The 25,908-nt window shown below is 42.2% G+C and overlaps 1 protein-coding gene across 7 annotated transcripts in view; it reads left to right on the top strand.

Annotated features, from left to right (window-relative positions):
• rxraa (retinoid X receptor, alpha a) overlaps positions 1 to 25,908 on the top strand; it is a 168,585-nt gene that overhangs the window by 92,353 nt on the left and 50,324 nt on the right. For 5 of the 7 annotated variants that reach the window (XM_037752974.1, XM_037752972.1, XM_037752973.1 and 2 more), the window contains exon 3: positions 21,080 to 21,181. The exons of the other annotated variants lie outside the window; for them this stretch is intronic. In XM_037752974.1, the coding sequence (XP_037608902.1) occupies positions 21,080 to 21,181 (102 nt within the window). The remainder of the gene's footprint in view (positions 1 to 21,079; positions 21,182 to 25,908) is intronic. 7 annotated transcript variants of the gene reach the window in all.

Here is a 25,908-nt window from a genome sequence, read left to right as displayed (position 1 = left end):
ACTTAAATGTCACAACATTTTTAGTTTACATTTTAATGCAATAGTTGTTTTTGCAGAACCAGTTGCCTATTAAAATTGCATTGATTGTTTTTCTTTTCTTTCTGGTGCAGTATAACAAGCTATAAACACAACATCTGACATATTAATACATTGTAAAGTCTTATGTTTACTCTACTTTTAGCTCTGTATTCGATCTCCCCCAACTTGTCAGGGAAATATCATGCTCTTTAGCTGCTAAATGTGCCACAATGTTCACCAGTTAGTGACTTACTTAAGGTAGGATACAGTGGGTTTAGCAGAGCTTTTCTGCTGAAAACAACCTCCTGTTGAGTCTGGGAAAGTTGTGGGCTGCAACTTTAGACTCTCTCTTGACTACTAAACATTGTCAATTGATCCATTGTTATTGTGAAAATATTGATTAGTGCAGCTTTAAGAACTTTTGAGATTGGCACTATTTCTTTTTTGATTTGGATCTTCACATTTCTATTATTTTTATGTCACTTTGTGCTGCTCTCTGACAACCACTAGTCCTTTTTTATCTAATGTGGATTCACTGAATATCCATAATACCTGTCCATCATGTCTGCCAATGGGATTCCCCTAAGTGACACGGCCGCAGCAGCCGGGATGCGTCCACAGAGACGGAGGTCTCCGCGCTGGCACAGAGTGACGGCAGCCATCCACGGCGGGTCACTAGAAATCAGAGCGACTAAGCCTTTGATAACTCTCTGAGCCCATAATCCCCCAGCAGCACCATCAGAGTGAAATGCTATCTCATTGTTACAGCTCAAACTCAGCGGAGAGCGAGGTGAGCAGGCAGCCAGGGACACGGGGGACGGACAGGAAGTGGTCGCATCTCTGCTATCACGCAGTCGCTGTCATCCCCACAGTGTAATTGAGGGTGGTAGAGTTGAGGGTTGAACTTTAATTTGTTTTTAACTGAGCTCAAATTCTCAAAGGCGATCAGAAGTTTAAATTTGAATCATGATAGCGCAAAGGAGACAACAGTTAAATGTAAATTGTCAGGAGGACAGCATAATTTAACGCCTAATGAATTTGTGAGCGGAATACAAATGCATCCATTGTTCCTTTTGCTTCTTAAAATCAGAGAGGTCTTTGTATTATTTCAAACAGAAAAAACAGTCGCTTTTGTTTTAAATTCATTTTCCGTCACACCCTTAGTTATATTTAGCGATAATGTATTCTCTCAGAGGCAGTTTACGCAGATGAGGTGAAATTTCTCAGATTCCAGCTCTCTCCGGAGTTGATCCTGACCCCTTGAGTGAGGTTTACTGGTTAGTGTGTGAGGCTTTTGCATCTGGAAAGGGAGACAAAAAAATAAAAGAAACCCTGCATTTTTTATTAACATCAATTAAACATGAATAAGCAAGTTCTCATTCTTCAGGCCCCATGTTGCCTAACACAGAACAGTATGTTAATCACAGTGGGGTATGCCGCTGAAAATATATGGGCGAATTAACGAATGGCATGAATATAAATGAACATGTACGTCTCAACCCAGATATCTGAGTCCCGATTCTGCTACAGGTCCAGCTGATAGACACATCAGAAGCTGCGGTGTCGCGCCAGCGTTCCTGTCTGCTTAAGCCTGATCCTTGAGTGCCATGTTTATATCACCGAGGTTGACTCAAGTGTTGGCGGGCACTGGCCTCCTCTAACCGCAGATAAACATCAGAGGATTGGGATGTGAAAGTTGTGCATGTGTGTCACATTTTGCAAAAAAGAGTAGTTAGGCTGGCTCGTGATGACACACTGCGCAAACAAACAAAGTGGGAAATGTGTTCTTCGTGTGCAGGAGAATGCACCGCAGGCGGGGATAAATCACGAAAATAAAACGGAGAAAAAAGTATTTACACTCATTAAAAAAAAAAGTGTTGTGACAGATGGACATGATGGAGAACAAGAGTGCAAAGTAGAGACATGATTTTGAGAAACGCCATCAGTTACGGTTCCTCTTTTGTTTTTCTTCTTAAAAATGATGGAGAATCCAAAAAAGTTTGCATTGAACATCTGGATCAGCTAACAGCAGCGGTGCCAGATATTTGGACAAGGCCAGACCAAAGGAAGAGGCCAATTGCTGTGATTAATTTATCATGTCTTATTTTCTCTCGGAACCATGCGTTTCCCGGCCGTTACGCTTTTGCTTGCAACATCCGACGCTGCTTTGGTAACTATGAAAAACAACAGCGCAAGAATGCGCGAAAAACATTTTTCTTGGCCTCAGTAACTCGTCACTTTTGCAATTTGGGACGTTGGGTCACAATGTTTGATTACGTGGCATTATACTTTATTTCCCCTGTTATGTTATCTCCCTTTTTCTACATGTCCAACTCAGTCTGCTTCTTGTTTGTTCACTGGCCTGTGTGTTAAGTAGGTGGTAAGGGAGCTCAGGTGTCCTTTTTAGAGTGGACTGGGAGCTTGATGCTGTCAGCGGCGCTCCTGGCTGTTCCTCTTCTCAATATGGTCAGTTGCCTCCGTCCTCGTCGATGGGAATTTGAAGGGCAACGGCAGCTACAGATCATCCGACTGTGTGTGTGTGTGTCCCCCTGCCCCTGGAGGAGGAGAGGCAGGGGAGAGAAAGAGACACAGTCAGGGATGGAGAGGGAGAGGTGGGTGAGGAGTTAGCCCAGGAGAGAGGCAAGAGGGGGACTGTCGGTATTTTGATGCTAAAGTGATTCGACACGCTTGGCATTATAGCTGGCTTGGCGATGAGGAGGGAGGGGGGGGGAGAGGTAGCGCAACCGAGCGCTTGATCCGAATGTCACCGAAGCCGATCTCATGAAGTGGAAGGTCAGAAACGTAGCACCTGCCACCCTGGCCCGCACAGGCTCCGCCCTTGTGCAGACCAGGAATTGAGGGGTGTAGGGTAGAGGACGAAGGGTCATAAAGATCTGCGGAAGATGTGTGCACGAGTAAGGTGGTGGTAGTGGTGGTGGTGGTGGTGGAGGGGAGCCCTGACCTCCCAATGTCACATGTCTCTGCTGCACAGCAACAGGCCCACCCGAGTGTGCTAATGCAGGCCGGTACATGCTGGGATGTGAGAGGTGGAAGTGGGGGAGAAGTGTTTGCTGCTCCCACGTGCTTTCTCCTCAGAGAGCCGCTTGTTGAGATGCATGGAGAAAGAGGGAGAGGGGGGAGTGATGGTAATCCAGCGGCTAATGGAAATATCTTGTCGGGACTCGGTGTTGGTCTGCTGGAGGCCCTGGAGGAGGCAGGCTGTGGCCGCCGTGGCGACACTAAAGCTTTAGACCCTGTTTTAACAAACAAACAGGACAACAGTTGAGAAGTCTCAAAGTCTTAAGTGTGGACCATAGTTGCTTTTGGGTTGGAGAGAAATCAAAAAATGATAATTAAAGCCAATTTACTACAACTTGGATCATATCGTCACTTGCAAGCGGTTACAATAACATGTACTCACCGGAGTAATTGCTGAGATCATTAGCAAAGCATTATGCATTTGAATTCATTTTCTCTTCCAAATAACTTTGGCTAACCTATGGGTTTGTTTAATCCGATAATCTGACTGCTCAACAACTTGGAAAGTACAATGTTATGATTACCAACAGAAATGAACTGGAATTATCCTTCAACCCAGCCGTGCTCTTGCCCAACCCTCCACGGGCTCCGGGGCGCAGGGAGACCTCGGGGCGGGGGAACTGTTGCAGAAAGTTGACCTTTAGTTGTCTGCCCATGCAGACGGCTTAGTCAATGGGACTGTGTGATGGAGTAAAGCCTGTGTAAAAGAGCGCACCAAACGCCACGGGGGCATCATGTCCACAAGTCCATTACAGTCACTGACATTGAGCTAATTGACTAATGTGTTTGTGCAGCAGCGGTGGCTTGACTTTGAAATGAGGATGGGGAAAGAGAGAGTTATATCCAGAGAGGGTGGTGTAGACAGTGAGAGAGGAGAGGGGGGGGGCAAAGTCAAAGTCGAAGCTCGATGGCTCAGCATTGACATATCTCTGGTTGTTATTTATCAGACGGTTTTCACTGTGTGGTTCAGTTAACCAGACCTTTATGAATCATACTGATAAGATTTCCTGGGTCAGAAACCTTTGAGTTGACGAGAAGGACAGCATGATGTGAGCAGGTAGTTTAAAGCCAAACAGAGCAGCATACTATCATTTAGAGCATTGCTGAAATGATCAATCAACAGATCAGATTAATAAATAAAAAAAAAAAGTAATTTATTGAGCCAAAATGCCAACTATTTACTAATTTACTAGCTCTCAACGTTACATTTTGCTCTGTGAAATAGTCACAGACGACTAGGGATGGGTATCGTTCAGATTTTAACGGTACTACTACTCTTACCGATACTGCTTATCGATCCAATACTTTAATGGTACTCTTAACGGGTTCTTTTTTGTTTTTTTAAGAGAAAAAATTAAACAAATTAATAGTAGAATTAACATTGCTTAATTTTGTCATATATACTCTATATAAATTAACCTTTGAGTAACAACTGCAAAAGCATTTGTTTTGAACAAATCATATATAATGTGATAATTAAAATGTAAACTAAATCAAATAAACAATTATTTATAGTGTAAGAAATGGTCATGTTTTGAACCAACCCATGTTTGTATAATTTAGTTAACTCCGTGTGGGCTTTAGGCTGCTAGCATACATAACATACCTGAGGTGGATGGGGCAACGAGGGGTGAACTACGAGCTAGTCTGTCGAAAACGATGCATTTCTGCACCTGTATCCGATGCACTTGGGCTAGATGTTTTGACATATTGCTCTGGTTTCCGCCCTTATAAGCAAAAGACTTGTTACACTTTTGGCAGCGAGCATTGTCGACTCGACTGAAGTATAACTACACTTTCGACCATTTTGTTCTCTTCGTCATTGTCGCTAAGAGCAGGGTCTCCGCTCTGTGTGTGTGTGTGTGTGTGTGTGTGTGTGTGTGTGGGAGAGAGGCAGAGAGAGCGGGCCAGACGACAGGCTGAGACAGAGATCTCTCCTCTGGGTTGGAAATTGCATCACTGACAAATTTTTTAATCTTACTACAAATTAGAAACAGAGTTTATGAGATGGTGCAAGATAACATTTATGTAGCCTAAATTAATACAAAATCAATTTTCATAATTTCTCCCATTAACATTGGAGCTTATCGATACTACGGTCTTGGAAAAGATTTGCCCCGGGGCTAGTTTAGTACCGGGTTTCGGTACTCATCCCTGCAGAAAACATGTTTCACAAACTTTCAACTGCCTCACTCGCCGCAGCATGAGGTTCGCCCAGGAAGGGGTTAATCATTTACGTGACAGTTTTGCACTGAATATTATGAAACCATCTAGAGGCCCTGGAACATTTAGTCCCTATCTGTTAATGCTCTTCAAGTAAAGATCTCCCAGGGAGACAACGGCATCAGGACAAGGGCTTAATGCCAGAAAGAAAAGCCGCCACAGGGCCTAACGTCTTTGCTTTTTTTGCATGAGCAATCTGTGTATGGTTATGTATATGTGTGCTTGTCTCTTTGTGCTCAAATGTATGCATCTGTGGAAAACGACTCGCCGTTCCGCGCCGTGATTTGTTTTCCACCCTCCTATGTAAAGATTTCATCAGGGTGTGATGATTTTATAGAGCGTCTATGTCAAAGGCAAAAGGAGCAGCAGCAGCTGCCTGTAACCCAAGCTGATTATGAGCATGTATTTGTGTTTATTAAACACCCTCCCTGCCATCTGTTCCATGTATTGTGATACACAGGCGGAGGCACATGGGTATGAGCCTGATGATTACACAACAGCCGGGCCAGTTTCTGCGGCAGCGGCGTCTCACCCGACACCGACGCGCCGCCAGTTTCATTATTCAGACTTTGCTTAGCGGAAGGGGCGCGCGAATCGAAACGAGACGAGCAGACAGACGGTATCAAGTGTCAAATACACATGTAGGACCGGAGAGAGACATGGAGATGCTCCGCACATATCCGTTGGTGGATGTGTGTAACAGATGCACACACATTACTGAGAGAAACATGATTAACACGTGAACTGAAGCATACGTAGAGGCGAGGTGTGTGTTGACGTCATTATGCTTAATACAACAAGAGATCGCTGTGTTTTTCTGTCCTCCCATCTGTCTGCCAGAGGTCACGGGGGTTAAAAAGAGCATTTAGAGCTCATGGAAAAACAAACAAGTCTATTATCACTGATGAGTGATAATTAAGCATTTGTTGATTTCGCCTCTCGCTACTTTGTCTGCATAATCATTATTCGTGAACCCAACACATTTAGTATGTGGGAGTGCAAAAATGACATTAACATAATGATCATAACCTGAAAAGTGGCCTATTCTATGAAGTATACTTCATATACTATAGCAGTGTACTAAATAGAGTGTATATATAACGCAGCTTTTACAGCTCTTTATCTGCCTGACATGAGTTATCACTTCAGATGTTGATGCTATCTGAAGAAGAGAGACGAGAGTTTGACTTTGGCCTGCTGTAATGGCTGGGAAAATGTCTGATCTTTTATCTCTTAGAATGTTACCTAATGTGTAACCACGTCGTCGGCAAGCAGCGTTTGCATATCAGCAGAATTCAAAACCGAGATATAGATTTTTTTATAAAATCTTACACAATCTGTGGATATGTACTCTTTTTTTTATGACGGTTATGTTCAAAAGAAAATATATTTTTTTAATTTTATTGTAGTTTTCAAGAGCAAGGCACACCTCATTGTGTGTAATTAGGTTTACATATACAATTTATATATATCCTTGATCGGTTTAATATAGAAGAAAAAGTGATTATCTCCAGTGATTTAGTATGAAACCTGTATAAAGTTGGGTGGACCCACAAGAGACAGATTAAAAAAGGAAACATCATAACTAAGGCTGTCAATTGATTTAAAATATTTAATCATGATTAAGCACATGATTGTCCAGTTAATCACGATTAACAAGTTAATCATTTAATACGCTTATCAACATGGGAGTGGGCAAATATGCTTGCTTTATGTATATATTTATTATTTGAAATCAATTAACACAAAACAATGACAAATATTCTCCAGAAACACTCACAGCTACTGCATTTATCATAAAAGTATGCTCAAATCATAACACGGCAAACTGAAGCCCCACAGGCAACAACAGCTGTCAGTGTGTCAGTGTGCTGACTTGACTATGACTTGCCCCAAACTGCATGTGATTATCATAAAGTGGGCATGTCTGTGAAGAAGAGATTCGGGGATACCTATAGAACCCATTTTTCATTCACATATCTTGAGGTCAGAGGTCAAGGGACCCCTGTGAAAATGGCCATGCCATTTTTTTCCAGGCTAAAATTTAGTGTAACTTTGGAGCGTTATTTATGACATGGTTGGTACCAATGGGTTCCTAAGGTTTTCATATGATAGGAGTGGCTTCACTACTGAGCCTGCTACAACTTCTGAAAGACAGTAAAGTCGACCACGTTTGCCGGCATTTTAGTCTAGTAACGGTCAAACTCAGCCACAAATTCAACAGGATAAGGGCCCCCTCTGCCTTTTTCTTTCATTTGGAGAAAATAATTTTGATTGGCTTCAGTTCCGTGCATTGATTGTCAAATAGGAGATCTAATTGAGTGCTGATTTTGCTTCCAAGTGATCAGCGGGGACCCCATGTCTAGCCATGTCCTGTCTTTGCAAGAGTAATTTGAAGGTCGACACTTGTGGTGGCTTGAATTCACAATTTTAGGACTGGAGTGCTTTGTAGTTTTATTAGTATAAAGTTCTTCTAATACTTCTAAAGGCATTTTTGGACATTCAAATTAAAAACACAGAATGAGTGATGTACAAAATGTTTGACAGGATGACGGGCTGGTGACTGGGCACCAGTGATAACCTCCCGGTTTCCTATGACGGCTGTCTGGATTTGTGCTCTCTGTCTGCTCGGCAGAGGTCCTCTAGTCCCCACAAGAACAAAGTCAACGACATCAAAACAGTATCAGACATTACTCAGAGCAATAACACGCCTGTCAGATCTGAAACACACTTCCATTGGCCATCAAACATCCAAAAGCAGAATTTGACAGATGAACAGGACAGACACAGCAGCAGAATCACATCAGGACAAGCAGGACCACATAACGTCTACATGACTGTCTATCCTCAAAGTTCTTTTGCAGTGAATTGTTACTGAAGTGAGTGACATGAAAGCAGGCCCCGAAACATATCCCTACACCAAGAAATGTACAGACTGTCCAATGGATTTCAGGTCTGGATGACATTAACAACAGCAGGGGGCGTTTTCACAGACGGTGCCATATCAAATATTGAAAGGTTCCAGTAAAAATCCACATACAGTACAAGAGCATGCAGGGAGGCAGAGCAGCGTCCGGATCACTGGCGGAACAGATTTTGCTGAATAAACAGGGAGAAGTCCCAACATGGACAGGAGAGCTGTTTCAACTCAAGAATAAGTTGTCGGGGCTGTTCGTAGTGTAGCGAGAGAAGGGGCTCTCCTTTTATTCAGGGTCTTTGTCAAAATATTCTTTGAAGATGCGATAAATGTGGAGCAGTGGCTTCAGGAGGAGGAAAAGGTCTACATGAAAGTGCCTGTAAACAACATCTCTCATGTTTTCTCTCCACCAGAGGCATGTGCTGACACTCATAAATCCTTCAAGATGTTTTATCCACTACTTCATACCGTACATCAGACTGCACTTACAGTCTGAGCGATGCATGCAGCTTCCTTCCTCTCAACCTAGTCAGAGGAGGAGGAACGATCTGTCTGGACACATTGATTAATGTGGATGCCAATTTGCGTTGCGTGTGTCTTACTAAAAGCTTCAGACTTTAATTTCATACTTACAGGATCTACATTATGTTGTTGACTCTCTTTTATTTAGTTTTTTTTATTATTTAATAGGGGTGAGAAAAAATCAATTCACCTGTATTCATGTATTGCAATGTTTTTTTACGATTTTGTAATACATTTTTTGAATGCCTGAATCAATATATTTGCTTTGTTTGAGTGTATGCAAAGGTAGAAGGAAGTTACCACTTTTATTGTTGTAGTCTGAGTAACGTGATGTCATATCTGTTTCAAGAAAAACAAAACCGAAGCAAGAAAGCAGAAAACGGCAGAGAGTCTGCGTGGATACGAGCCTCAATACTCCGGGGTTATTTGGGAATGCAAGTTTCCTTGTGATTCCAAACAATATTTACAGGAGTTAAACACAATATTAATCTAATTTAGTAACTTTAAATATTAAATTTTATTTAGTAAGTTTGTTTGACAGATGTATTTTAGTTTCCCATTTGCCTCTGCTTCCATCGTTCAGACTTAATGGATACATAATGTGTGTTCTGTAATCCAGGATCAAACCCGTACCTGTGCACAGGATAAGACAGTGTGACAAGTTTGTAGTTCCTCTGCATGTTTACTTCCATGTTCTATATTACAAGTCCCTTAGCGCAACAAACCAGGAAGACAAAGGGCCCTGCCTTCCTGTTTGTGTGCTGCTGGGAAGTGGAGGGGGGAAGGCATGCCTAAGAAATCAGGGGAAATTAGAAGCACACAGAGTCATCATGAAACCTCACAAACCTGGAAATCATACATGACAAGAAGCGTGTTTTTTATTTTTCTTCTTTCAAACCCTCGATGGAGCACATTTCTGTGAAGTGTGGAGTGTTTGATATTCCTTCCTCATTTTCCCTCATTACATTGAATTGCGAGAGGCCAGACTGCTGATAAAGTGCGTTAACCAGATCACTTGACTCTCCTCTTTCTCTGTCTTTTTTCTTTAGTTATAGTTCCGTGAAAATCTAGCCAAAGTTGGCCCCGAATTTCCAGCCCAGTCGCACAGCAGAAATAGTCACGAAATTGAATGTATTGATTTGTGTACATAGACCCGAATTCTTACCACTCCTTGTGTTATTTTAACCCAAACCGCGACCTTTCCTAAACCTTTTTGTTGCCTAAACCCAACCAAGTTGATTTTTTCCTAAACCTAACTAAGTAGTTTTATTTTGAAAAGACTGGAGCGGAAATTGTCTCATTTCATGTTTACCCTGTAGTGTTATTAATCGAGTCAAGTGTCAGTTTTTTTCAATACTGTGCCTTTTTTTATGAACTTTCTGGCAGTTCCACTCCAGGATTAATTGAAATTGAGCATAAAAAGAAATAGATAAACATACTTTCCTACTTCCCATCCTCCCGTCCTCTTTCTTCCCCTTTCACTCTTTGACTTTTCTCCCTGTCTCTGTTTTCTTCTCCCTCCTCCGCCTCCCTTCCTCTTTTTCTCCATGCGATTAGTCCCGAATCATGTTTCCAGGCGGATGTACTTCTCGGCCAACTAAGCCAATAAATACGGTCGACGTGATTGATCCTTTTGCCTGTCTTGTTTACACAGTGTGCGCTCGCCTGCGCCCAAAAGAGACGTTGACCTTTCACACACGGGGCAAGCTCACCCTCTTTATCTCGCGTCATTGTGCAGCTGAAGAGTCAATCGCAGCCGATCATGTGGAGAAAGAGTTCCGCTGACGACGGCGGAGAGAAAAACACTCAGGTCTGTGTGAGTGGGGATGACGAGGGAACAAGGGATGTTTTCCTCTGATGTTCACGTCCGTATAGTTTCATCGCCCCTGGCGGAGGGCTTATTTATTGAAGGGGCCGTGTGTGGGAGACAGAGGCGGCGTTGTGCAGCCACCGTCTCATGAATCAACTGCTCTGGTGATCTTGTGACCCGCCGCTCCCCCCGGTCAACTCTGGAGTTCAAAGGTTGTCTCTGAAGCTTGTCTCTAAAATGCTCTTCAACATCATAGAGGAAAGGTGTAAATTGGCCCTCTATTGGTGGTAGACTGAACATGCATGTTTTCTGCAGCATTGTGCTTTGCATTGACACTCTGAATGAAGTTTCCAGCTGTCTCATCCCTTTATTCCCTGGTGATAAATGTTAAAATAATTCATCGTTCATTAATATTCCTACAAAGCTGTTTACATGGCTAATAGAAAATTAATATTCCACTAATATTCCTGTTTAAATGCAGCCGTGCATACTCCGATGAACGTAACCAGTGAGGGACTTGTTCGACCGTGTAAACACAGCCTCCCTCTTTCATTTCTTCAACCGCCTTCTTGAAAAGGTCGGCGGCATTGCGATATATGCGCATATCCAAAAACCTGTTGATATCCAAGTCTTTCATAATGTTTAAAAGTAGGTGTGTTTCTCCTTCGGACCAGAAGCGTGGGCTTTTTCTTTTGGGCTTTCATCCCTGTCGGCTAGTTGGTTTGTGTACAACGCACAGAGCACTCCGTAAACAGGCAAGAGGCCTGGGGTCCGTGTGTTGCAAACAGTGCTGGAAAGTAACAAATTACATTTATTCAAGTACTGTACCTAAGTACAATTTTGAGGTACTTGTCCTTTACTTGAGCTGTTAGTTGTAAATACAACCTGATGTGTCCCACTTAAACCCGAACGTGGTTGTGTATTGGACTATGGGTGCTGTCAAAGCATTTCCGAGCACCCCGCAGCAGTTCCGCGGCAGAGCAGATCTAGTACAGAAACCGATGGCTAACTGCAGCTGCTGCTAACATGCTGCTTTCAGTGTAGAAAAAAAGAGTTAATCTCTTTTTATCATGTGATGCCTCCTTCGCTATCCTGTCGGCCCTCCGCGAATGACAGCCATTTGACCTGGTGACCCCTGGCAGCCTACCCCGTTCACCCTCCATAACGCACTCTTGTGCTTGACTTATTATGACCACAAGGGCGACTCTGGATCCCGCTTGCTGTCAAGCAGCAGAGTTGTGAAAGGAGTTGACCTCCTGCTCGTGGCCTGTCCATTAGCATACTTGTTCAACTATGTTTTCCTTCTTTTTCTACCATCCTCCATCGTTCTCTTCCACTTTTCTCTTCATTTTTTTTTTCTCCCAGCGTTGTCCCTGAGGTATAGGGGAAATGGAAAGAGGGAGTGGAGCAAAAAAAATAAAAAGAGAAAGACAGAGCTGAGATATTCTACAGGGGATTGTGGGAACCCACTGATAAAGGCTTGCATCTTAATCCATCCTAAGGCCTGTCTTACGGTGTACTATGAGCTTTTATGTGATCATTAAGAGTGTGGGCTCGCATGCACGTCCATGTGCACGCTTTAGGTATGAATGTGTGTATGTGGGTTTGCGTATTTGATATGTTAATGTTTTCTTTTTGTGCAATCACTGATGCAGAAGTTCAGTCCTTTGAATCTTGCATTTCAAGGCTCTCCGAATATCTTCAGTAGAAACACGGCACACCTCCTTACTTTGACAACAAGGCAACGCTACTACACAGCGAGTGCATAACGACTTGTTTTATGGCTCATAAGTGTATTAAAAGCACTAATTAATGCGCCGCAATTCTCCCTCTAATGCAGTGCACTAGGTAGGGATCTCTCTCTCTCTCTCTGAGCTTATGCCTTCAGCTCCCTCGCTCCTCCTTGAGCTTTAGTGGAATTTGGCTGATGTGCGCCGAGGGGAGGAGAGGAGGGAGGCGCTCATCTTGTTTCAGTGCTTTATGAGTCTGACGTGTACGTCTGTAATTGCGGTTATGGGTGATTAAACTCCCGATGCCCCTCAGGATCCACACAGCCAGCTATCAGTCAGCGTCAGGCCGAGCCGCTGCTTTCAGAGCTCAGATTGGTTCATCTCGGTGTCTGTCCCTCGGATGACGCTGCTGCATGTACCGTATTCTACAGTGGAGCCGCTTATTGCTTTCATGATCACTGAGTCTATTGTGTATTTTTTAGGGCTGTCAGTCGATCAAAGTATTTAATCAAGATTAATCGCATGATTGTCCATAGTTAATCGTGATTAATCGCAAATTAATCACACATTTCTTTCACCTGTTCAAAGGTGCGAATGTATGTATATATTTGTTATTGGAAATCAATTAACAGCACAAAACAATGACAAATATTGTCCACAAACCCTCACTTGCTTGGGGTTATCATAAAGTGGGCATGGCTGTAAAGGGGAGACACGTGGGTACCAATAGAACCCATTTTCATTCACATATCTTGAGGTCAGAGGTCAAGGGACCCCTTTTGAAAATGTCCATGCCAGTTTTTCCGCAACAAAATTTATCACAAGTTGCGTAAAGAAATTTGAAGAAAAGTGGCGTTAAAACAAATGTGTGCTAACGTGCTATTATCACGTTAACTTTGACAGCCCTTGTATTTTTAATTCAATCAATTAATCTGTAAAATATTAGCAAATAAGAACAAAAGCCCCACACAATTTCCTTTCGTGTTCAAGTTTTAATTTTTAATTTTTTTTAACAGTTAAAAACTCTCAAAAGGAGTCAGTTATAATCGTGTTGAAACGGTTAGTTAATTGATCAGTTCTTAATTTTGATAATAAATTGTTTTCATTGTCATTTATTATACTAAGATGCCAAACATTCACCGTGTCCAACTTCAGAAATGTGAGAATTTTCCATTTTCTCTGTTGCAAATATAAATATTTTGGGGGTTTTGTACTTTTGATCAGACAAAACATGCAGTTTGAAGACATCACTTTGGGCTCTGGGAGCTAGAAATGTTTTTCTTTTTACTATTTTTGTACATTATAATGATTAAATCACGATTAATAAAAACACTTAAATTGATTATCACAGTTGTTGTTGATTACTTTTCTGTCAACCGGATAATTGCATCCTCTATGATGCGGATACTTGGTTATAAAAGGCAAATGAGAGGCAAATCATGTCTAAATATGTATGTCGTGTGGGTGGATGGAAGACATGTATTGGAATGAAGCATTTGTTGATCATTTCGTGGTATCTGTATGTTTATGCATTCATGCGCAGTGTGCTTTCATGCATGCCGTTGTATCTGTACGGTGTGTTTGCATGTGTTTGAATTCTATTTATGGCAACAACAAAAAAAAGGGAGTCCTTGATGCCCGCTTCTTCCTGGTCTAATTGGCATGTTAATCATGTCTCTGTGGTAGGGATATCAGTGTGCATGTGTGTTTGTGACTTATCTCTCCCGAGGCAACGTGTGACCGCGGGAGTCTTGTCCTCCTCGCCGTCCTGCTGCTCCGACACTCCCATAGCGAGAGTTTCTCTCAGCTGTGGAGAGATAGGCAGCCAGGAATCCGAGCCTCGGCCTATCACACGGAGGTTGAGTCCAAATAAAACACTTCAGCATGTGTGTGGTAATGAGGAGCTGTGTATTTGTGTGCGAGTTATCTGTCAGTGGCCTCCTCCTCCTCCTCACATTAGTTTGCCGACTTGGCTGAGCCCTTCCTCTGTTGATGTTTGGATGTTTTCTCTTAGTCCCCCCCACACGCAGTACCCTTGAAGGCAAAAAGGAAAAGAGGAGGAATCCCACACCCTCTTTACCCTGAGGACCCCTGTTAGTCATGGCAGGATGACCTCATAGAGGAGGATGCAGGGTCGCGAGGGCAGGAAACATAAACAAAACACAGAAAGACAGAAATGTCAAGAAACAGAGGGGTGAAAGTTAGAAGAGAAAAACACTCAAGGGAAGAAATAACTCCTGTTGCACCACATCTGAAGACCTTTGCCTAGACTTGACTGAGGCCGAGTGTCTGGGTCAGCCCAGGTCAGCCCCTTCTCCGTAATGTAAAAAGGCTCAGTCGGACGGGAGGCCGGGGGAATGACAGAAGCTCGGGGTTGATTAATGTGTGACAGCCCACGTGGACCATAAACGCCATGAATACACTGTGAACTCTCTCAAACTGCCACGCTTCTTTATGCGCTTTTTAGAAACACAAACTCTGCATTGTCATGAGTTTGTCTTCATCTGCACTGCAGAACGCTCCTTATCAAGTCATGTTGGTGTGTAAGAAGTGTTGTCCTTTAAGTTTTAATTTGTAAAAATCAAGAAAACAAAAAGTGCTTAAGTGCAGTAGGAATTAATGTAACCAGTTCAGATTAATTTAGGCGTAATTTTTCTTGACTGTGGCGCAGCAAAATGCCACATTCTTGACTCTTGTAAGATGTTTTGAAAGATTTTTCTTTCCATTCGTAAGGCCTATTAACTCCGTCATTCTAATATTAGTTCAGTAAAGCAACAACTGAACATGAAAGAGTCCCCTAAAGCTGAGCATACACTGTACGGTTTTAGCCCGTTTCTGGCCCGAATTTTTAGCCGCACGATTCATTTTAGAGTCGGACCAAATTTCAGCTTTGTCAGGCATCGTTTGCCGTGCAGTGTACATGGGGGAACAGAGGACGGAATAACTCCTACCGACAAGCAGTCGGACAGTCGGATGACATGTCAGAAATTTTGGTCGGCTGTCCACAGGCTCTTGCTAAGTTGAAGCAGAGCCACAAGCTGATTCCCCAACATCAGTGCCTTTTTTCTGCTTTTCTTACAGTAATCAGTGCGTAGCTATCAAGATAACAATGTAGGCTGCAATAGATATAGTAAAACGTAGTTAGCTCACCTCCAATTCTCTCTGCAAAATGGACAAACCATACTGTCCACGTCTTCCTAGCCACCTGCAAGTCCATAGACGTTTCAGCAGACAGAATGGCACAGATGATCAACGCAGCACGTTTCTGCCTTGTTAGCACTGTGACCCATACAGACCTCTGCTAGCAAACAAACTTTACCTGCCTTGGAGCTTTGAAACAAATCTTTATTGACAACTGTCAACAGCCAGAAGGTCTGACGTTTTTTTCTCTATTTTACACGTACAGTATGAGCACTGAGGTCGTGGCCGACGATCGGACCGTACAGTGTGAGCACATAAATCGTGAGCTTCAGTCAAGGCTCAACCCCGATTTAAGGATTTATAAAAAAGGTCAAATGTATGTAGTTTGTCCTTCTTTGAACCCTGATAAAGATCTAAAAAGGTCAGAACCAGTTATTTTTCAGTTGTTACATGAATAAGCCGCGTAACTAAAGATAACTATTTACCATAACTTCAAGATTGCAACCCTGTTTTCTTCAAGATGTTAGTTTCTTAATTGCGTCCTTATATTTACCCTTTGATCACACCACCATCCTTTTAGACGTAATTATGATTCTCGACTATTCTTGGTGTTTTTGAGCCTTTTGATCTACTCTCTCTTTTCACTGGACAGAGTAAAAAAACAACCCTTAACTTGGTGGAAAAACCCGAGCTGAAGCTCCTTTTGAAAGTTTTGCTGGACAGCGTGTGTTTGTTGGAAAGCAGCCAGTGAAAATGCAAGAGAGGGGAAGTCAGCAGACTGGCTGTCTTCTGTTCACTGTTGTTCAGATTGACTCTGTCAGGCCAGCCTTTGAGGCCCCTGATCCAGGTGGTCTGTTCTCCACGGCGCCCCCCCCTTCACCCTCTCCTCCCTCAGCCTCGGCCATCCCGTGCCCACAAACATGCCCGGCATCAGCAGCTTCCTACCCAGAGCGGTGGCGTCTTCCCTCCACCAATCGCAAGCCTCCGCCGCTATGGGCACATCGGTGTGAGCCAATGAACAACACCTGTTTCTCTCAAGCATGGCCGTCCATGCCAATCATAACACCCACTTTATTTGGCCTCTGTCGCGAAGCCAATCCCAACACGTAATTCTAGGGCATCCAGGCCATGAGAGGCAGAGGCAAAAAAAGAAATATGGATATTATCGCTGGGGAACGGACCTTCCAGAAAACGACTTTCTCAGCACAAATGTCACAGCAAATGTGCGTTGTGTCATTGCATCATCGGAAAAAAGTATCTTGCAGTAAAGCAACCTTTTGATAGGACTGAGGGATCATTGTTCAGTGGTGAGACTCTGGAAAAATGACTCATTTTGTTGCCTTTTAAAAGTGTGAAAGCTTTGCCTGTAGCTAGAAATCGTGGACATAATCACATATGTTTTAACTTTTTCTACCATTTATATATTTATATATATATATATATATATATGTGTGTGTGTGTGTGTGTTGCCTTATATCATATTGGAGATGCAGTCTTGTAATAGTGTAGTCTTGTTATTAATTAGTTATTATTCTCAGGTGTCATGTCAATCTTTTTAAAAAAGGTTTCTTTGCAAAAAATGGTAACAAATGAGCGTATTAAAAATGCTGACATACAGTACTTTCCCAAATAGCTTGTTATACCCTTTTCCCACCAAAATTAGCATGTATATGCAGGTTTTTTAAACATGAGAAAACATGCTAAAAATAGGCAATAAACTCCTTTTCCCATTACCAGTAGACGAGTATGCCTTTGTGTTTTTCTTCTGGCGTGTCACGTTCAATGTCACAAAAAGGGGTTAGGAAACAGTGAAAATGTTACAGTGGTTACTTCTTTTTTTATAAATACATGTTACTTATTCGTTTTTTGGTTTTGACGAGTTTGAATAAAGTGCATTTTATGATGATCAGCGAGGTAAAATTACAGTTTCTGTCAATGGAGTCTGGTAGCTTTGAGGAGAGCATCTAACTCAGTAAACTAAGGGTTTATTTCGACCATACCAGCGTTGGTGATTGTTGGAACAGTGTAAAGACTAACTGACTATTTTATTTTGTTTCTGTCAAGTTTGAACAGCAAGGTAAAATTACAGTTATGTCAGACTGGAGTCTGGTGGCTTTGAGGAGAGCATATTAAATGTATGCTAATAAATTATAATAATTCTCCAAATCCCTGTTGACGTTATTTATTATATATTCACTTCATGTCATAGCATTGCACTGGAAATGGGGCTAAAATTGACGCCCACCCGGGTGTCATGTTTCCATCACTGCCGATTGGAGCTGGAGTCGATAAATACCCGTGAATACTGCAGAGTCATTTGTCCTGGGAATGAATGCCGATTGTAACTTTTTCCCACTGACAAAAAGCCAGATGTTAGAGAGTGTTAGTAGTTTTTTGTCCAGTGGGAAAGGGGCTCTAGAAAGAAATTCATGGCAATTATTTGACTTTCCCTTTAAGGATAATACAGCGTATCTGGGAATCACATGCTATGTCTGTTTTTATATGATAACTAAATTTAGCCTAAGACCACTGGATTCTATTAATTCTCTCTTTGTTTATGTGATTTAGCCTCCGGTTTATTGGAAGATAGTTAATTAAATGATGACATGATTATATACTTAGAAAGAAGTTTTGCATTTCAGCACCTGCTGACGTTTGTGCATGTGTTTGAGCATGAGTGTGAGTGAGCAATGGTATAAACTAGCTGAACGGTTCTGTTGTGGTCCCCAGTTAGTTTTAACTAAGTAAGTCATAAGTAAGTATCTTAAGTATTTGTTTAGGGCTAGAAGTCTGGTCAGATCAGGATTGATTTAGAAATAATTGCGGGTAAGAGGTTGGATCTTTGATGCACAGGGGCAAGTTTCTACGGTTCATTAAATGAAAACATATGTCCTTTATGAGCCCTCTGGAGTCCAAATGTTTTGGCCACAATGTAGCTATGTTGTTCTGGGAATCTGCAGTACACTCCTCTGAAGCAACCTTCCTCCCGCGGCTCTAAGAGCATACAAAAGACCGGGGCAGCAGTCAGTGCTGCTGTTTAGCTGGAGCATCAACACCTGGAGACGGATCCACTCCCAGGTGTTTGTGTTGTGTTCGTGCTGTCTAAACACAAGCTAGGAGCGTTAGTCATGTCCCCGGCACAACCGATGGGTTCCATAATGAAGGAGAACATAAACATGGGGTGAAAACACAAGCACAGCAAGTAAAAGAGAGGGGGGAAAGAAAAAAAGAGGGAGACAGCAAGGCCGGGAAGCTGATGCAGGTAACTGCGGAGAGGAAAGAGAGCTGGCAGCCAGCATGAAAGACTCGCTGCTCCGAACTGGGATTATCCTCCACCTCTGGGGAGTCCCTCTGATGAGCAGAGAAGGCAGGAGGAAAGACGTGGAGAGAAATTGAAGGAAACAGGGACAGAGGAGAGGGAGGATATAGGAAAAATGAAACGTGAGAGCACGAGCACCAGGGAGAGATAAAGAGACATAGCTCTCATCCACATGGATGCCAACTCCTCTTACGGGCCTGCTGATTCTCACGATGCGTCAGTTGACCACCTTTGTGCTTTTTTTCTTCTTTTTTTTTAAAAACATGCCTCCAACCCCCTGAAGAATGTCCCATGCTACTAATTCACCAGAGAGCCATGTCCTTGTTTGATCTGACTCCATCCTGAAAATCATCAGACAATTTGAATCAGTTGTGATCATTCCTCTCTGACAGAAAAGACCCATGCAGCGGATGCATGTAACAAAGATCTGCACTGCAAGTACAAATCAGTGTGTTTTCTGGAATCAAGTGTAATTTCTCTTTATTGTAGTGCAGCCATCTGTTTGAATACACTGAGTATTACTGAGTATACACTTGTAGATAAGTTGATTTTTTTAATAGAAACAGCGCTGGAAGAAGGAGACGATTAATCGTCTAGTCAAGTGACCGAATATTCAGGATAATCAGATAATCATTTAAAGGGGACATATCATGAAAACCTCATCTTTTTCAGTGCTTGTGCACATACATTTGGGTCTCCTACAAAATGACGTTCCCATACAAACTAAACTGCATTCTCAATTACGTTTCGAAGGAAGCGTAATATCTCCCGGATTTCTCCCGGCCTTCTGCGTATTATCACTACAAACATATTTGTGATACGTCAAAGACAAACGCAATCCGTGACAAAATACAGTTCCCTCCAAACATTATTGAGAATGCAGTTTGATTTTGTAGGAATGGAATTTTTAGGAGATGGGTCTGCCCTTCATATGTCACATACGGACTCATTAGAATATATCGCCCCCCACGTCTCCACCCACAGCTTGAGAAATACCTTTGTGAAGGTGCACCTTATTTTTTTCACAAGCCAATCAGAGCAGACTGGGCTTTTTCAGGAGGGGAGCTTAAAGAGATAGGCGCCAAAACGGAGCGTTTCAGACAGAGGGTGAATACAGGTATATTCAGACGGACAGTATGAGAAAAATAATGTGTTTTTTTAACATTAAATCATGTAAATATGTTCTAGTAGAAACCTAAAATACAAGTATAAACCTGGAAATGACCATGATATGTACCCTTTAAGACATTTCTCAAACAAATATTTTATGTTAAGTGTGATGATTTGCTACTTTTGTCTGTTTTATATTGTAGATTGGATATCTTTGGGTTTTGGACCATTGGTTGGACAAAACAAGCAAATTAAAGATGTCACTTGATGGCATTTTTCACTATTCGCTGAAATTAATTGAAAATAAGTAATTGAAAGATAAATCAAATCCGCAATCAACTTTTTCTAAGAATGTTGTGTATTTGTGAATTATGTATATTTTTTGTATGCACTGATTTGCTTTATTCACTCTTGATTCAAGATACGGACACTCTCTCCTTGAAAATTCAACCTTGTATTGAATCCATGTTTAGATTTTTCCACATGATTTAAGAAAACAGGACTTGTACGACTCAATAACGGACTAAAACTTGCTTTAAGATGAAGATTTCCTCGCAGTGCGTTAGGCAAGGAGCTCATTTGAAACTTTCCAGCCGAATGAAATATGCGTTTGAAACAGAGCATTCAGTGGAATAAGGCTACGGCTGTTGACATAAGCTGTTTGAGTTGTCCATGTGACTTATTTTGTTGAGAATGGGCCAAAAGGTAATTGATTTTGTGTGTACTGGACAGACTGTCTGTGTGCGATGGAGCAACAGAAAGGGGCGGATGAGGGGGCGGGGGGGTGGTAAGGTCAGGCCTCATCAGTCAGTGCAACTATATTTTCATGATTTTGTTTATTTATCTTGGATGCGGCGTCCCAACGATCCTGCGCCACTCCGCCCTGCAGGATTTTGTGTTATTTGTTTGCTATGAGTCGAAGCACCGATCCAAAGTACACTGCTCCAGTGACAATCGCACACAGAACACACACATACACACACTCGCCAGGACATACAACCCCCCCCTCTTTTTGAGGCGCGTGTGTTCCCGGCTTGCAAGGCCTCTTCCTGCAGCACGTACACACATAGTTTCCCATCTCATCCCCTCCGACTGGCCCCCAGGGGCTCCAGCTTTCTCTGAGACTCTCTCGCGCTTTCTCTTCCCTCCTGCTCCTCGTTTGAATCGTTCTTATCTATCTATGAATCTCTCTTTCTATGTGTCCATCTATTGATCCATCCATCCCATCCTCCCCTCTTCCTTTATCTCAGGCTTGTTCCCCAGAGGGAGAACGAGACAGGGATGGGGGGCAGTTCCAGCTCAGGGCCAGGAGCCAGAGCCTTCTCCATTTGGATTTCATTACAAACAGACCGGTACGTCAAAAGTAGAATGATAATAAGAGGGGGAAAAAATGAAAGAAAGTGGTTTCAAAGGCTTGTAATGTAGTCAATAAATTCAAGCATTCCGCTGAAAAAAAAGCTGTGATATTGTTTCTGTGTCCAAAAACGTATATGTGAAACAGCTTCTTTTGTCTTAGCCAACACTAACTGAATATGATCTAATTCACATGTAAACATGTCCAGCTTTGTGTAGGAGAACAGTAACTGTTTTTATGGGCCGTGATACTGCCTCTCCAAACCCAGCTGTGGGCAATCCAGGTGTTGCACAGGATCAAACGCACTCACACACACACACACACACACACAGTACTCAAGTTTTGATGTGTTTCAGTGCTTCCTCAATACAAATGGAAATCATCCATCACCTGCTGCCTCTGAACAAATTGTCAAGTGGCAAATTCCTCATTCTGATGTCACCGGAGGGAACGGACAGTTTGTTTTTCCTCCTTAGTAATTGGCATAATTAGTCTCCACAGACTGATGGCTTCATGACTACTGAGTCATAGCAAGACACTTAGAAAGCAAGCGGACGGACCTTGTAGATTAATTTCTCTTCCACCTCAGTGGCAGTTTTTCCTTCTTCCTCATTAACATGTAAGGAAACGTTTCATTCAGAACCTTTTCGGTTTAAAGAGTACCTTGACCCTATTCTCCCATGTTTTTGTGTCTAAGTAACTAATGGGGACAACATGTTTTTAAATTGGTCCGGTGTTGAGGGATAATAGCCTCAGATTGTTATTATAAATGTCTGACAACATTATGGAAAGGACCCTTTAGAGAAATAAAAAACATGTTTCTTTACCTTTTGCCTGATTCGATCTGTTCGTTATTGTGTCCCGCTCAAGGAGAAATCTTGTTGTGAAATCTGAATATCCGTATAGTCTGGCTCAAATAAATAACATCATCAAATTCAAAGACCTCATCCACATTGCTGAAATCATCTTTATATTCAGCCATGACATTGAACATCTTTTGACACAACACGACAAACTGTGCCCGGCTGGCACTCATGTTTCCACCATGGATTTATTCCACTACTCTACCGGCAACACGTTACCTCGCCAGATTTCAGAACGAGTGAACGAGAACTTCTTCTTCAGCGAGATTCTTTCCATAATGTTGTCAGACACTTTTAATAGCAATCAGAGCCTGTCATGGCAAAAATAAGCCCTCTCAGTAGACGTAAATGACGGAGCCAGCTTGCCCCAATAGCACCATATTGCAGCCTGTGAGCGGCTGCCGTCTACAGCGTTCTCCCTCAATACTGGACCAATTTCAGAAAGTGCTGTCCCTATTAGTCACTTGGGCTCACCTAACCATATTCTTTTTATTTTTATTTTTATTTTTTTTTTAAATAGGAAATGTGCAGTGTGACCAGTTAATGATTCTGGACTTCTGGTCTGGACTGGGAGCTGATTGATTGATTGGTTGGATGTCATTGGTTGTTTAAACCTTTTTTACACAATTTGTTGAAATTTTAGATAGGAGTAAATTTAGGTTAGTCAGAGATCCATAAATTAGTAATTTGATAAATTGCCTCGAGCAGGCATGATGAGAAAAGAGTGCAAGGTAGTGAACCCTAGAATAAACTCAAATTTAGAAAAAAAAAAAAATTCAACCCTTAAGGACTTAGAATCAACACAAGTAGGCAAATCTGTTAACTTGGAAACTTGTTTTATTATTTCTACAAAAACTGACCTTACTGCTAAGTTTGGTTCGAGTGGTTGCCCAATTCACACCACGGCAGATAGTTGGGACTGCACAATTAATCAAAATTTTATCGACATCACAATATGGCCTACTGGAATTTTCAAATCGCAATATTTGTTAAAGGCAAAATAGGTGTCAAAATACCATTTTAACTTAAATATTGTGGTGCTGTCGAGATGTCCTGGCCTACACATTATATTCTACAGACTTAAGAAACCATCTTTGTTTGGTACTGATCCCTACAAAAATCACACCATAATCATTTTAATGTTTTGCAAAGAAAATGAGAATAATGATGTAAAGATTATCATTCCCTCTAATTTCGCAAATCATATCGCAGTTGCAATATCAGTCAAAATAATCATAATTGGATATTTTTTCAAAATCTTTAAACCTTAGCAGATTACATTTTCCAAAGCACGCTTAGTGTTTTTGAATGTGACTTTCCCTGCCTTTGAAAATAAAAAGGCATTTATTTCCTTTCATTTCAGTACAGACAGGTAATCTAGCAGATCTTGACACTTGCTGGAGAGAGGTAATGCATCAAGGTGCCTGGTTTAATGTTGTCAAACGTACGATAGCATAACTGACAAAAATGTGAAAATAACCAAATTCAGTTTCAGATTCCTCATAGCTGCTGTTGTTAAATTACACTCAATCTTGTGTTTTGCAGCCACGTTTTTATCTCCCTGTGTTTGTGTGTGTATATGTATATGCTCGGCCATGAGCCTTCAAGTGTGCTTTGGCAGTGAGCGAGCCAGATAAAGGCCGGTGTTGTGATTTTCATCTGTGGGTGCAACAAAAGAAGAAGCTCGATGAATCATAGCTTCCTGGCTGCCTTGCATTTCCCCGGTTACTGGGATTCATACAGCAGCCTCAGATATGACAGCTGAGAGGGCCTTAACAGCACTAATAACATTTTTTTTTTTAGCTTAATCTATAATGTAGAAAAAAAAAAAAAACATTTATTTAATGGCAGGGGTTCCAAAGGGATAGGCATCAAAAATCAATCTTTACTTCATTCAAAAAGCCTGTTGTTCTTTAACATCTTGGAGTTTGTTAACGTACTGTCCCCTTGCTACTTGCGAAGCCTCCATGTTTCTGAAAAGGCAACGAGTCCTCAATAAGACCCGAAGAGCTTCAGTTGCAAATGTAATCTTCCTCCCCTGAAAACCCACAGGCCGCGGTGGTAATTATCGCTCCATGCCACGTCTTTGATCAACCGCCATTGTCAGTCGCTGCTCCTGATGTAAGCTGCCGAGCAAAGGACGGCCAGCGTGATGCATTCACCACGCCGGCTGTCCTTCATCTGTTTATCACATCTCCTTCTCAGTAGTCTTTTCACTCTCTTTGTGTCTGTCTCTCCACTTGTTGCTCTCTTGACGATATCAGATGTAGCAATTTGATGTAGTGATGGAAAAGGTGCACATTTGTGGTGCAAATAAAGCAGACTTGGAGATAGTCTTGGTGGAGACCACCACTATGCTCTGAGGCCATTTAGGGTTAGAGTTTGAAAGCATTTTGCCAATAGTCTATCCAGCTGACATTGAGGTAATCAACCCCCCTACTTCCCATCTGAATGGCCAGTATGTTGCACCTCTCCTAGTTCTGCAATCAACATTGTTAAATACAATACTTTCGTCCAGATGCCAACCTCTGGATCTGAAAAGTGAAGCCAATGCAGAGGTGCCTTAAACTTAAACTCACTTGATTTATTACCTCCGTAAACATTGTAAACAAGTTTACAGGCTGCAATTATGATGATAAAGAAAGTGGATGACTTAAAATAGTTGCTTAACCAAACTGCCTTTGGCTTTGCTTCACATAGAGTGCGACAGGAATGACTCTTAAAACCTGGAAATGAGTTGCATTTTAGCACTTCCGGTTCCCTCCTCTGGAAATCAATGGGCTTTTTGAATGGGTTTTTAGTTAAATGCCTGAAATACATATAGTCTGCAGTTAACACAATCTTAAGACATTTTAACATTTTGTTGTACAATATAAAAAATGTCAGCAAATATCCCACCCTTGAATTTTGAAGCTTTTATGTGTCGTCAAAAAGGCGCTTGCTAACAAGTGGTTAAATGAGACTACTGAACGTCATCACGCCGACTCGTCCGCCTTTACAGCCTCGTTGTGTATACTCGCGCTCATGCGACGGTGGTGTACTTCGTTTATAGCCTAACGTTAGCTTTTTACTTCAGGCGATTGCATTTACACTTAAAAAATGATAAAACTGGTGTTCATTTGTGGAGATTATCTTGCTGAACAAAACGTGTAAGTATCATAAACGTGTGTTTGCCACAGAGCTTATTTTCTGCAATAATCCAAAACCCAATGGAAAAATCCCATCGGCTTTTTGTTGAGGGAACCCAGGGTGATCACCCTGGTTGGCCTACAAAAATACGTCATCCCTGGAGCACTTTATTCCTTTAGGTCAGTCTTGTGTATAAGTTAGTCTAGAACATGACAAACAGCATGTCCGATTTTTTTATACTGTATTTCGAGGCTTCTGCTCCCAGCAGCATTTGCTCAGCGCAGCTCAGCTGGCTCTGAGCTCCCAGGGAGAGATGCTATATCACCTCCGAGCTAAAGAGAACAATTAGGCCATATCAGCAGATCAGAGTGTTGGCAGTCGGGGCACAGCCAGCAGTAGCGCCAGTAATCTGTGGCTTAGCTGGCACCTGGCCACAGCCAGCCGCGGCTCCATGGCCTCTTCAGACACTTAAGAGTCACCAAGGGCACCGGCGTGCCCCAGGAGCTTGCACTTTCATCCACACGCTATCAGGCCGATGAATTGAAATGGGAGGGAAATAAAGGGAGCCTGCTAGAGACAGAAATGAGTAAAAGGGAGGCGGGAGGGAAAGAATTAAGTCTTTAATGAGGGCAGTTGTTTCACAGGCAAAAAGAATCGGGTTATATCAACACTATCAAATGATGGTTGTTAGCGGCCCACCTACTGTGAAATTATGGGTGGCCTGTTTTGGGTC

The sequence above is a fragment of the Sebastes umbrosus genome, chromosome 19 (genome assembly GCF_015220745.1).
Source record: "Sebastes umbrosus isolate fSebUmb1 chromosome 19, fSebUmb1.pri, whole genome shotgun sequence".
Lineage (NCBI taxonomy): Eukaryota > Metazoa > Chordata > Actinopteri > Perciformes > Sebastidae > Sebastes > Sebastes umbrosus.
This window is presented reverse-complemented; position numbering and strand designations above follow the sequence as displayed.